At 37.4% G+C, this 14,264-nt stretch overlaps 1 protein-coding gene and 1 non-coding gene across 4 annotated transcripts in view; both read right to left on the reverse strand.

The window, feature by feature from the left end:
* Positions 1-14,264, reverse strand: part of LOC127577771 (nucleosome assembly protein 1-like 4) — a 66,765-nt gene that overhangs the window by 25,107 nt on the left and 27,394 nt on the right. For all 3 annotated transcript variants that reach the window (XM_052029319.1, XM_052029321.1, XM_052029320.1), the window contains 4 exons: positions 12,029-12,115; positions 10,446-10,577; positions 8,258-8,329; positions 1,124-1,263 (listed from right to left, as the gene is read on the reverse strand). In XM_052029319.1, the coding sequence (XP_051885279.1) occupies positions 1,124-1,263; positions 8,258-8,329; positions 10,446-10,577; positions 12,029-12,115 (431 nt within the window). The remainder of the gene's footprint in view (positions 1-1,123; positions 1,264-8,257; positions 8,330-10,445; positions 10,578-12,028; positions 12,116-14,264) is intronic.
* On the reverse strand, positions 586-715 carry LOC127578029 (small nucleolar RNA SNORA54). Its single transcript, XR_007957474.1, has one exon. It is a non-coding gene; the product is annotated as a small nucleolar RNA SNORA54 (small nucleolar RNA).

Genomic DNA, 14,264 nt, shown 5'->3' on the forward strand with positions numbered 1-14,264 from the left:
CAACGCATCTGAGCATCAGTGCACCACTGCGGACCGGACTCAAATTAAATTTGGCTATTACTTATTGTTCTAACATTTGAAACAATTGCATTGATGGTAACGGAAGAAAATAGGGTAAATCTGCACAGATTTTCTGGCAAACCATATTCAATTATGCCTACATGATTACTATTGTAATTCAATACATAATATGACTGAAATGAGTCCAGTTTAGTCTTTTAACTGTGACAATATAATACAAGTACTCAATCTTGGGTTAAAAATAGAACCACAGAACATAAGCTATAGCTAAAAATTAATCATAAGACCAGACCTGTAGAAATCAATTTATCTTGCAGGTTTTGCTCAATAGTGTAGCTGGCCAGGTATACTTAACAAGTGCAGCATTTCTGTTTTCTTTGTGCTTCCATTTTTATTTGAAATGGTTCAGATTAATTCCAATTTAAACCATTACAGTTAAAATATGTTCAAATGTAATGGTTGCTAAAAAATTTTAAGTATTTTGGGTACTTAAATTTGAACCTCTCCTGCTCCTTGGTTCAAGAAATAGTGAAAAATGACAACTTAATTTCAACAGCGGCAAAATTATGTTCCCAACTCTGAAGAGGTCAGAGGTACCACAAACATCCAACCAACATAGTGCCAGGATTAATATAGCACTGGAATGGAACCTGACGCAAGACAAGAGACAAGCAACAGGTTACGAACAGTGCAAGACCAAGTAACTGAGTTTACTTGGAAAGATGCATTTGAGGATAGAAAGATGCCATTTTGCACATTACTAATGCAATAGTACCGGCTTCATTTTAAGGCTATAAATATTATATTATTCAAATAGTAGAGTAAGAAGGAAATTTGTCAATTAAGTGGCCAGTTAATCTCCGAGGAGAATGCCACTGAGTACAGTTGTAAGCAAATTGATAAAAATAGAGGTTGGTTAGATTTTGTCATTTTAATCTCAGCTATAGGAAAACGTTACAGAAATATGCAGCTTGGATTTATTTTTTTTTAAATTATTTTACTGCATGGACCATCTATTTCAAGTTAGAGTCATAGTAATTGGCTGTCCAATGCCAAAATTGAAGTGGCAACAAAATGTCAGGTCAATTATGACTTCACTCACCCTACAAAGTCAACTATCTCTGGGCCCTCAAAGGAGAAAGGATCAGTCTCATCTGGTTCAGACTTCATCTTGTAGGTTTTGGTTAATACTGAGTTTGTGAAGTAATCATTTGGTTCAAAGTGAAATTCTAGTGTAAAACTCTGTGGAAGAAACAATTAAGACAAAAATAAGCTTAAGAAGCAAAACTTTACACTACCATTTTCATCCTCCACTGACCCAATGTACTCAAAACACTGAATAAGTGACTTTTTAATAAATTAAAGGAATGAAAGAGCTGGTCACATGAAAATATGACACCCATTTCTTTTGCCAATATCAATTAACTAGCCATCTCCCACAATCTGACCTGTAATTAAAATTGTGGCTATTCCATTGAAAAACTCAATATTTCTGGGACTCAAATCTGAAAGTCATACTGTCCTCAATTCATAATTACCAAGATGAAATCTACATTTTCTCTTCCTTATACAATTTTTATCCAATGTCAATTTATGCTAGTGAGATGCCAATGGCTATATTAGCACCAATGAAAAGCACACGTGAATAGTGCAAGTTTACTGTAGCCCTTAACCAGTATTCGATGCCCCAAATTTGAGCCGTTACTAGTCCAAACCTACTGATTTAGTGTTCCTTTGTCACTTTTCAAACGATATTGCCTTCTGGATAACTTGTGGCATACAACCACTATGTCACTGTCACACACCTGTTAACTGTTTAGAATGCATTTCCAGATTATCTCTAACAACATTAACTTCAAAAACAATTAAGAGCTTGAGCCGTTAAAGGCAATATACAAACAAAACCCCTCTGTACTGTTTGCGCTAATAATGTATTAGCTGAATGGAGTTCCGAAGAGATATCTACAAAAGTTTGTAGAATTATGAATCAATTACCCCCGCTGAAAGTGCCACATGCTGCCACCTAACCAAAGATCAACACATTATTAAAGATATGGCAGGCAAGATGTGAAATATTGTATGCAGAAAATACAAGGAGCTTGATCAGTACAGTTGATTAAAATAATTGCAGATACAGCTTTAAGTGATCTGCAAAGGATCAAGCTACAGCATGCTCATAAGTCTTCCACTACCGGAATTTTAACCAGTCTCAATATAAATACTAGCATTCATAAAGTGCTTTATTCCACTGCAATGTGCTTCCTGCAATTAGAACATTTGAGGTGCAGCCAAATACAGAAGATAGTCTATAGCAACAATAACTCACAATGAACTGAATGAGCAATTTTATCTTTGGTTAAGGTTCATGCATATTGGCCAATATCAGTGCTTTCTTCTTCCTATTCACATAGTGCCATAAGACTAATAATACCCATGTGAACCAAAGGAATAAGGGCCACAATTTAAAACCTCAACAAAAAGACAACACTTCCAATTTTGTATTATTCATCATTATGTAGAATAGTTAGCCCAAATTAGGAGTTCAAATCCAAATTAGGCAGCTAAATCCATATTAGAAATAACACCACCATTTCAGATACGCTAGCATAATGCCACCATTGCAAATTATCGATTGGGATTGGTTTAAAATAGCTTGCTGGGGTTATGGGAAGCTGAACACAGATTCAGAAAGGAAGGGCCCGCTGCTCAATCTGCTTTATTCACTATACTCCTTTGTGTTCAGTCATATTCAGTAAGACTCCTCTTAATTATTTTCAACCAGTATTTGCTGTCTTCTAAACTTTTCCAGCTCTGCTTTTCTCCTTTCTGAACCCATGCTCAGCGTCCCATAACTTCACCAAGCCATCTTAACCCAATCCAAATAGCACTAACAAACTTCCAGCCTTTTGAGATGCACTATCAAGCCTGTAAAAGGTCCCACCTTCTGCAGAACCAGTCTTTGCTCCAACATACTCATGTTACAGGAATTTAACAAATTGAGAAGTTCAAACACACTAACTTCCATTTTTCACTTGCAACATAGGAAATAACCATTCGGCCATTGAGTGCATGCCAGCTCTCTCTCAAACCATCAACTCCCCACCCACTGGGTACATAAAGGGCATTACAAGAAACAGATGCTATGACAGAAAGACCTGGGTAAAGTTGCGAACAAACACTGGCTTTCACAGGGGTGGTAGGGAAACAATGCTGACATTATATTTAAGGAAGAAAGAATATGAACTACTAGATGGGATAAATATGGCAGGAAAGGAAGAATGGAAATGAATGGATTTAACATGTTTAAAAGTTAACTGCAAGCTTAGATGAAATACATCCCAGGCTGTTTAAAAATGAGGAAATTAAATTGCAGGGGCTCTGGCATTCATTTCCAATCCTCTATGGTTATAGCAGTGCCAGAAGATTTGGAGAACTGCCAATGTTGTACCATTGTCTAAAGAAAAATGATTTAATTAAACTGCCCTGTTAATTTCAGTGGTGGAAAAATTATTGCAATCAATTTTGAGGAAAAGTTGAAATCTTCATTTAGAAAGAAACAGGTCATGTCTAATCAACTACAGAATTTCAGGTGTCAAGGAGAGTTGATGTGGACAGTAACTTTTTTTTAGTCTGTGTGAATTTTAGCAAGACTTTTTGGACAAGGTCCCACATGGCAGGCTAGGCAAACATGGAAAAAGCCCATGGGATCTGATATTACCTGTGTAACAAAAAGCATGGTATAATGGTTGAGTGGCGTTTTTGCAAATGAAAGGCTGTTTTCTGTGGGGTTCGACTGGACTCTGTGCTCAGTCCCTTGTAACAAGTATTATTAATAATTTACATTTAAACTGTACTACAGAAATTATTACAAAATAAAAAGGATCCAAAATTGGCTTTGTATTAGGAGGAAGAATACATGGTGGAGGGTCCGAATTCATCTTGGACACAGGAGATTAATTCCATGCAATGATCAAGCTATGCTCGTTGCAGACTTTCAAAAAGGGTACTATAATGCCACCTAGAGGTTATTTATAAGAATTTCTACCTTAGATTGAGACAGTGTGGGAATGCAAGAATGTGATGCAGGAGAGACAGAAAGTGGGAGAACTGGATTGAAATGGTGAAGGGTAGAAATAGGGAGTAGGTGGGGGCAGAGGAGAGAGGCCAAGGGCAATGAGTTACACAGGGAAGGACAACAGAAAAGTACAAAGGCTAGCAGAAAAATGTGGCATGTAGTGAATTGGGGAAGGGCTGGAAGGACTCTAGAGAGAGGCAGAGCACATGAATGTACAAAACACAAAATGGGAACTGGATATGACATAACAGGAGAGACCAGAAGAGAGCAGTGGTAACAGCATGTCACACATATTCAAAGAAATGAAGAACTGATTCATGATAAAGGATATGCTATATTTCACTAGTTTCATATTTAAGTACTGTGATTCTGACATTACATTATGAAAGTTCCATTATAAATCAGTAACCAATGCAAATATCTTAATGTCTCTTAAAAATTTCAAGATAGATTTTTTTTTACCATTTCTATTGTTTGTCCAGAGCCAGCTTGTCCACAAATAACCAAAGACAAAGACAGTAAATGGCCCTGTACATTGACCACACCATGAAATTATACTTTGAGGATGTTGTTGCCTGAAGAATGTGCCTGGTGCATTTTTTTTTAAGAATAGCACCACCCTGTTATAAATATAGTAATAGCAACAGTAAAACAGATGCTAAATGGGTCACCAAGTAATATGAACTTTAGTCCAAGTCAAAGCATGGCTAAAACTATCTCCACAGTCATAATGTTGGAATACATTAATCATTCACCTCTCATAACTGATACTTGGTTCCAATATTCAATGTTGGCTTCTTGTACTGGGTTCCATTCCAATACAAGGCAATGAAAGCGTGATACAATTCATTGTAGCCTGATCTTTTCTAGAACTGGATCCAGGAAGGTTATATGCATGCTGAATCATAAAATTTGAGAACAGACAGGGGCAACTAATTGGATCATAGGATTAAAACAGAAATATCGGCACTCTCTTTTCATATGCATACACCCTGCTGTACGTTTCATTGTTGGCTTTCTACTTGATCTCCTACTGGCTGTGCACTTATTGTCCCTTTGCACCCTTCTCTGGAAAACAGCAAACCTTTCATTCTCCATCTTTCACTTTACTCTTTGCAGTTCCTTGTCACACTCTGCAGACTTCTTGCCCACTTTGTCTCTAATATCTCTCCCCTGCTCTGTGTGTAGAGAACACTTCTGCACAGTAGTAGTTGATGGATCAGGTTTGAACTTCCATGGAGGTCAGGCAGAGACCACGCAAAGTCTTCATACCTCTGTGGAGACTCAGGCCGATCCTGAAGTCTGTCGTGCCTGTTGGTGATCTTCCATTAGCTCCTCCTTTACCACACTACCTCCACTCTTCATCTCCTTTTGCCTCAGATTCTGGCAGTCCCCAAGATCTCTGCTTAGCTGTCAGGCAGATACAGTAAACTATCAATTGTGAAACCTTGCTCACTGCAGACAGCAGAATTCTTTCTTGATAAGGCCATCGACAATCTCAAATTCCTGTAGTGCTGTTACTTTCACTATGGCTGCAGTGATGGAACACAGGTAGAAGCCAAGCAGCAAGTAGACAGCCCTCTTCCCCAAATTTGTATCCATCATTTCAGTGGCACCTCTAGAACGTGTTTAACAAGGTAAATTGACAAAGAATCAAGCTGTCACATGAGCTCCATAGATATCAGGCACTGACCATGACTAAGTTTCTTTCTCAGTCAACCACACCTTGAATATGGAAGATTTCTGGGTTTTGTGGGGAAGATCAAGGCACAATGAGAAGTCTCACTGGTTGAAGATTGGTGAATCCCATAATGCAGCCAGATCTACATGCCCCATTCAACTCACATTCTCTGCTAACAGGAAAATAGAGATAATCCTTTATCCTTAAACTTAAATCATCGGTTACCTTCCTAACACTACAGTGAATAGTCAACTGTAGGATACAATGCACTTTAACCACAGCCACCTGGAATGATTCAGAGGCTAAGAATTCCAAGTGTGACGGTGACCTTAAGCTCGATGTGCAAATTATGGCTGTGCATCCTGGGGATCCACCGACAGAAGATCACAGATTCTAACAATGGCCAATTTTGTAAGCTAGGAGAAAATGAACCTTGAAAGGTTCCAATAAAGAGTGTGTTCTTGCAGCCTCACCAGGTAAATGCAAGAATTTTTATACTTCCTCCATCAGGGATCTCACTCTGTCTGCTATTCTTCCAGCAGAACTAACAGGAGCACAACACAAAAAACTATTTTTCCAAAGACTGCAAGTGTTCAAATAGTATATTTTAATGCAGATGTCTTAGTGGTTAATCTGAGTGTTTGTCAAATTGCACCTTCAGAAGACTGCAGAATTTGGAACTGGATGTAGGGATAGGACTTGAGCTGAGTAGCTGCAGTTATCAGAATTACCAAAACAGTCTTTCAAGAGTAGCAAAGAACTTAGAATATTAAGAGAAATTTCAGCTAGCAAAAATTTTAAAACTGCATTGCATGACGAATAGCATTATTGCATCATATCACATGCATGTTTAACTTCAAAACTACATCATCCACACCAGCAGAATTCCTAATGAGAACTATCTGGCTGAATTTCTGGAGTGACACACATCCAACCCATAAACCATTACTACAATTCACTCTGGAAATCAATATTTATTCATGCAGTGCCAAATTATTAGATACTACTTCTTCAAATTTCTAGGTCACTATCTTTTGCCAAAACAAAGACTAAAAATTAATAAAATTTCTTCACAAGATGGTTCACCCACTTGTATTGTGAAAAGTCATTTTATATTTTATGGTATTACACCTGAAAACCAAGGTTATAATGTGCAAGGGATGTGCAGACTGATCTCAGACAAAGGTACCTGGAACTATTAAGTGTTGGAATCTGCAAACAACTCAGTTCTTTTTTCAAAAATCAAATTCAGTGTTAATCCACATAAAAATATACAGTAGAGGAAGCTACTCAGCACATCATGCACTTGGCAGCTTTTCAAAACATTTAATTAGACCTACTCGTTGTTCTTTTAATTCTGCAAACCTTTTCAGTAGTCAAAGTTTTATTCTAGACTGTTCTTGTATCTTTTGATTTCAAATATCCAGAAAAGTGATGGGGACGGACCTCAACACATTGCAATTGCATTTTCCTAATAGAAATGCCATTCAAGAAATTTTTCTCCAATCTTCTGATTCAAAGTTTTGATATAATTTCACATCTCCCTATGTCACTTGCTTGAAGCCCCACTGCAATGGTGATTTAGTTTCCTAATTTTCTCCGTTTTTATATATTTCATCCTTGATTTACACATTTTTCGTCCTTTTTCCACCCACGTTACAAATGATCTTTTAAATCTAGAGTATTAAAAAGTCCAAAGTTCATTTTATACTTACCATGATAACAACTCTAATAATGTTTTTGCCCATTTTTAAACACTATTAAATGCCTGGTTACCTATTAATCTTCAGTTTTAATTTGGAGACGAGACAAAATATCATGCCCAATCTTGGCCAACATTTAACAAGTAAAAATGGTAAGTTACTATCAGCTCATCTGTTATACTTTTGAAATTTGACAATTGATATCATGGGCTTTGATGGAAACTGCAAAAATGGCATTTAGACAAACATTCGCAAAAGATATTATCAATTGAAGTATTTCCATGAGGCTGAAGTTAACTAATTTTGCAGATTTAGTTTTGACTAGACACATTTCCACTGCAGAATCTCTTCTTAATAAAAAGGAACTTTGGGGAAGTGCCTTACTAGACTGCTGGGTCTGGAAAAAGTACACCACCACCCCCATACGAAAAACCATGGAGTAAAAGATCTCATTCTTCACATCCCTTTAACCAAGGATCACACGTTGTCCTGCTCCTGCACCCTGCTTTAGTCTTCCTCATCTGACAATGCCTAATCTATCACTTTAGTCAACAACCAAGTACAAAATTACTAAACTGCACACCGTGGAGTTAAACTGCACCACATGTTGAGAAGCCAAACCAAGTTTCTCATCTGAAACACCACTTTAAGCAATTAACAATCCAAATCAGCTACTTCCTCCAACTGTGCAATTCAGATTATCAGCAGGTTCTTCCAAGTTCAAATCAGTTTTAATATCCAAAAATCCTCTTTTAACCTTAAAAAAAAATCACTCACCATTTGCTCATTGGGCTCTGAGAACTTCACTCGGACATCCTGCAAGTGTTTCAAGATAGGCTCATCGTGCTCCTGGTGAGAAATATATGTAAATGCAATCAGATCTTGACGTTACATACTTAATCCTAATAAAACAAGATTTTGCATGCTAAACAACCCACTTATTCCTTATTATGCAGCAGTATCTGCAGCCCAACTCATCAACATCATTACTATTCCCTCCCCATCACAAACAAATAGAGATTTTATTAAACAAAATTAGATAAGTGAAAGGTTATGAATGGTGTTCCACAAAGATTACTTATACACAATTTGGACTTGATCAGAAGTAGTTTGAAAATTTGCAGGTGGTCCCAAACTAGTGATATAACTAAAAGCACAAGGCACAAGTATCAAAATGCAGCAAACCATTCAAAATGTATGAAATGAATTTCAATCAAGCTTTAAAATTTCAATTGATATACATTTTAATAAGGCCACATTCACCTTGGAAATGTCTATATTGGGTGCAGCAATACAGTTACACAAATCAGAAGACTGATGCAGGATCATAGGCCATTTAAAAAAAGGGAAAGAATTGAAAACCAAGCAGTTAAGCCTAAATGGTCCTCGTTATACTATACTCAATTATTCTAGTCCCTGCAGTATATAAAAGGATATGGAGAACCAGAGAAGGTACAACAATATATTAAAAAAACTGGACTGATAACATAAATTATGAGTCATATTGACATGGAGAATAGGTTGTGGTTCCTTTTCTTCCTGAAGATAGATAACAGACATGAATTCAGAGGCCTTTAGAATTATACATCTACCTGAATGAACTTTTGTGAAGTTTTCATTTGTGGACTAAATCAGAACCAAAGGCCAAAAATACAAGATGATCACCAATAAATCTGAATGGGAATTCAGGAGAAATCTCTTAACTGAGCAATAATATTTAGAACTTAATATCACAATAAACAACTGAAAATAGAAGGGAATCATTTAAGGGGACGCTGGTTGACATGTTGATGGGATCAGATGAAGTCACTGGACGCAGGATGGGGGAGAAAATTTACAGGGGTTCGTGAAGCAGAAACACTTGAAGATCTAATGGACTAGCAAGATTATTTATGCTAAAATTCCATTAATTTCATATGCTGACATGGCAAGTCACAGGATGCACTGTTTCAGACAGGCTAAATATTATTTCACAAAATATACAGTGTGCCTTTCAAAGCTAAAATGTGCACTTTATGCTTCACATACCATGCCCCCACCCAACTAACTGGCTTCCCTTAATAGTCTAAGCTCAAGTCAAATCAGCTTTTAACCTAATATCAAGAAATACAACTTTTGTTTATGTGCACATATCCCCCAGATCTCTTAGGACCATCACCATTTCATGTTTTCACCCCCTTGGAAGTTCCACCACACTTTTTTTTGGCTGGAACTGGAAGACCTCAATTTCTAGCATTTCAATCTAATCCTCAAAGTTGTGCCCATTCATTTAACATATTAATATAGTAAATTACTGCCTCCAACTACACTGCTAACAGTGACTTGTATTCTTGTTAGTCACAAAACTTTGATGGGGCCTTTTCCATCCTCCAAATATCATGGAAATCTGGAGGCCTTAAGGGGATTCTTGCAATTCACACACTTGCAATTTAAGTACCTGCTTGTTATCCCTACTTTCTTCTCCAGTCACTCAGGTGAATTCCTAACCAGGCTGATATTTGCCTTTTCATTCTAAGAACTTCAACTTTTAGTTATAAGTCTCTTAAAAAAGAGTACCTTTTGCAAGTTCATGGGAGATCCACAAACATTGCCCTGTTAATTCAATCATCTCAAAATAAATGCAACTAAATCTGTCGGAAATGAGTGATCTTTTCAATGAAGCATTCAAGAAGAGTAGATATAGTAAAATGTAGCAATACTGCACATAATATACAATCAGATTAAACAGACAATAGATTAGTTTAAAATTTTTTTAAAGAGCATACATATTATATAAAAAGATTAAATAATTTTGTTAAACTACTTAATTGCATAATAATTGATGTCAAGAACTGAAAATGAAACCCAGGACTAGAAGGTTATGCTACCCAGAAAGAAAAACTTGTTAATCCAGGCAAAAATACAGCAACAAAACAATTAGAAGAGATCTGTATTCAAGCTGATAATCATGCTCTTCTCTGCTCACCTCCACAAGTTCACTTAGCATATCTACATTCCTGAAAATTGTGACCCAGAATTCAGGGATTCCTTTGGGATTCTCATCCTGTTCTGATTCTTCTTTCTTCTCTTCTATTGCTGCTTTCTTTTTCATTTCTTCCTATTCCAGACAAATATTAAATTTTGATAAAGTGCCAAAATAGAAATATTACTCAATGTACTATAATGATCGGAAAGCAAATTTGGCCACAAGCTCTTTATGCTTGACCACAAGCTCTTTATGCTTGACCACAAAGATGTAAACCAACAGAGTGCTTACTTCCATTGTTTTTTTTTAAATTAAAATTTCAAATACATTTATCCTCACATGGATTCTCTCGGTCAAATTGCTGGACACTGCTTGGTTGCTTTTCACTTTTGGAACCTGAACATACTTTAGTAGTAAAATAGCAAAAGGTACCTATAACTAGAGGCCATAGCTTTAAGGTAAGGAGTGAAGGGTTTAGAGGGGGTACAAGTAAGAATTTTTTTCAGCCAGAGGGTGGTTGGAATTTGGAATGCATTGACTGAGAGGCTGATGGAAGCAGAGACTCTCTGCATTTAAGTATTTAGACAAGCACTTGAATCACCTAGGCACAAAAGGCCATGGACAAAGTGCTGATAAATGGGGTTAGCATAGATGGTACTTGGTTGGTATAAAGGGCTCGATTCTGTACTGTACGACTATAACCAATATTTACTGCTTGAAACAGTTCTATAACACCTTCATAACTTTGCTGATTAGAGAGTAGACTGATTAGACTGCAATTAGTCTGATTGGATTTCAGGTGTTTGACCTGATGGCAAGACACTTTATGGGTTCCAGAGTCAATGTTGGAAGATTCCCTGTGCTACATGCCCTGTCTGTATCCAACTGTGCCGAGCGCTACATTGTCCTTTGGTGGATCAGGACATAACAATGGACTGTGATGGAGGATTCTGACACTGTCTGTATGGGATGGGAGCGAACTTGTGGGTTTGAGATGGTGGGGTCAGGGTGGGGGAGAAAAAAAAGTATGGGAGGGTTTGGGTAGGGGGACTGAGAGGTATCCAGTCATGGAACAGATGGGTAAACAGTGCAGCAGAGGAGAGACAAAAGAGTGGGAAAAAAAAGTGGTGCAACAAGGTCTGTCTCGCTTTCCCCACAGGCTGTCACTTGGTCCACAATTCACACATTCAAACCTCCAGCAGACCCCATCACCTGGCTCTGCTTTTTAATTTTTCCGTACGTAATTCCCCAGGCAATAGCTCATCCTGTTTTCTTGAAAATGAAAGCCTACAGTAATTACTCACTTACATAATGTGTACTACTTGCAGTGAGCAGCTTTTGGTTGATGGACATTGAAAAGATGTTGTGATTTTAAGAAATGCACTTTCTTAAAATTGATGTTCCCAAATAAAGGGGGAGCAACTTGTTCACAGGTGTAATTAATACAGCAGATTTTGCAATATAGCTGTATTTTGATTAGAAGAAATTAGACCATCAGAAATGTCACCAGGTTGGTTAGATTTGTATTCTGTACTGATCTAATAATGGAGAAGTTCTCCCCTGCCTCCCAGAGTGAAACTTACTGCTAATTCTTCCTCTTCTTCCTTGTCACTGTGCCATTCACACTCTGCATCTGTGGGTTCTACATTGCCCGTTGTTATGTCTCGTCTCTGCAAGAAGAAAAAAATAACTGGAGCAACAAATGGGTTGCAAACAATTGATAATTAATGGTAATATCCTACACTATTGAAAACAAAGAATGCAAGAATATTTTTGGTGTGCTGCATTCTTGCTAACAAAATAAAGATGCATTAAAATGTGTAACATATAACCCATCATTTTAAGTCTTCCCAATGAAGTAGCAATTTGAACAAGCACAAGATGAATGGGTCTTTAACCTTCCAGGCTGCGTTTGAAGCTTGCTATATCAAAAATTGGTTTGTCTCCATTTCTATGAATTCAATATAGGCAAGGACTATGGTATTTAAGCAGTCACAGCTGCATTATTCACTCCCAGACCCACTAACCTACACAGATTAGACGAGCATAGCACCTGCAGCTAAAAAAAAAAACATACGGTCTATTTGTTAACATTCTAACAAGAATGATCAAATTAGAATTTTATTCAGATCATGGTTGACAAGAGCATACTTATTTCCCCATCTCTACCTGCTCAAAGTGGTGGTAACCTTCTTGAAACTCAAATCCTGATGCTTCCACTGCTTCCACAACAATGTTAGATATTGAGCCCAAGGATACTGCTCAGGGAATGAAATGGTGATGATATACTGAACTAGTATTGGAAATGGATACAGATTTCTTCATTGTCACTGTCTACTTAATTGCACCATGGAATCCCTTAGCTACACAGAATGCAACTACTCACCAGTACCGAAGGCAGTAAGATTTGACCAATTATTCCAGTGATGCACACACCCATGAATTCATAATCATTAAAAACTAAGTTAGGATAATGAACTATTGAAATGAAAGAATTTGCAGGGCCGTAAAGAGGGGGTGGGAGAGCAGTACCAGCTCTTACACAGGTATTTGACAGCCTCTTCCATGTTGTACCCATTCTGCAGATATTTGAAGGGGCTGGTATCATGATTGCTCTTGTCTCACCAACAGCAGAGAAATTTAAGTGAACTGCCTGTAAGGCTGTTAACAAACAAATTGAGAACAAATTCCTCCAGTGTATCCATCTAAACTACGCCACTGAATGATAAAAGGGATCACTGAGTATGAAGTTGTTTGGGGCTGGTTTTTGGAAGGGCAAGAGAGGACAAAGTGGCAGTAAACTTCAGTAATTTACCATGGTTTCTTTGATAGCTCCAACCAAACAAATGGCCTCTGTCACCCAAGAGGGAAAGGCAACAGGTATAGGGAAACACCAATGCAAATTCACTCTCAAGTCACAAACCATACAGACTTAGAAAGGTATCACTGTTCTTTACTGTTGTTTTGTCAAGATCCTTCATAGCAGCACTGTGGAACTACCTCCATTACAAAGGCAGCAGCATTCAAAAAAGGTAGTTCATCACCTTCCCTAGGGCAAATAGGGATGGACATTAAATGCTGACCTTGTCAGTGATGCCAAATTCTCATGTAAATAAACTGATGACAAGATGAGTGATATAGTTAAAATCATAGGATTATTAAATCACAGTATGAAGACCCGAGGAAAGAAGTGAACGTTTCTAACCGACAATTAGGTATGTGATTGAATGCTAAAAAAATTAAGCGCAAGGATCAAGGCAAGAAGCTCAAAGGCATAGGTACCAGAGGAATAAGGGAACAGAGAGGTGAGATTCAGTGAAAAGGGCATAATATTTATGTAGCATGATTAGACCCCCAGTGAGATGTTAGGTGCAATGGTCAGCAAGAGGCAGAAAATTGGTTATATATGGAAGCAACAAACAACTGAAAATGAACCAGAGACAACAAGAAATTCTGCAGATGCTGGAATCTGGAGCAATACACAAAAAGTGCTGGAGGAACTCAATGAGCCAGAATGTGCTGACTGCTGGTGGAGATGCTGAAACTGAAGTCTTGGATATGCATTGTGAAAGATAATGACAGATTTGACTTTCTATGTGGAGTCCAGCAGCAAAACTCAGTCTTCTTGTATTCCCCAGCAGCACCTGAAGAAATCATTTTGGATTCCAGGCCCAGCTCAGAACCAGAAATAGAAATGAATTCAATGAGAATTGGAGAGAGGTTTAGGAGAAAATGGTTTTGCTTTTTTTTTTGGTAATTAAACTTTAAAACAATATAATTTTAACTTTTTTTTTACTTGAATATCAATTTTATTTTTAA

The sequence above is a fragment of the Pristis pectinata genome, chromosome 14 (genome assembly GCF_009764475.1).
Source record: "Pristis pectinata isolate sPriPec2 chromosome 14, sPriPec2.1.pri, whole genome shotgun sequence".
NCBI classification, from domain to species: Eukaryota; Metazoa; Chordata; class Chondrichthyes; order Rhinopristiformes; family Pristidae; genus Pristis; species Pristis pectinata.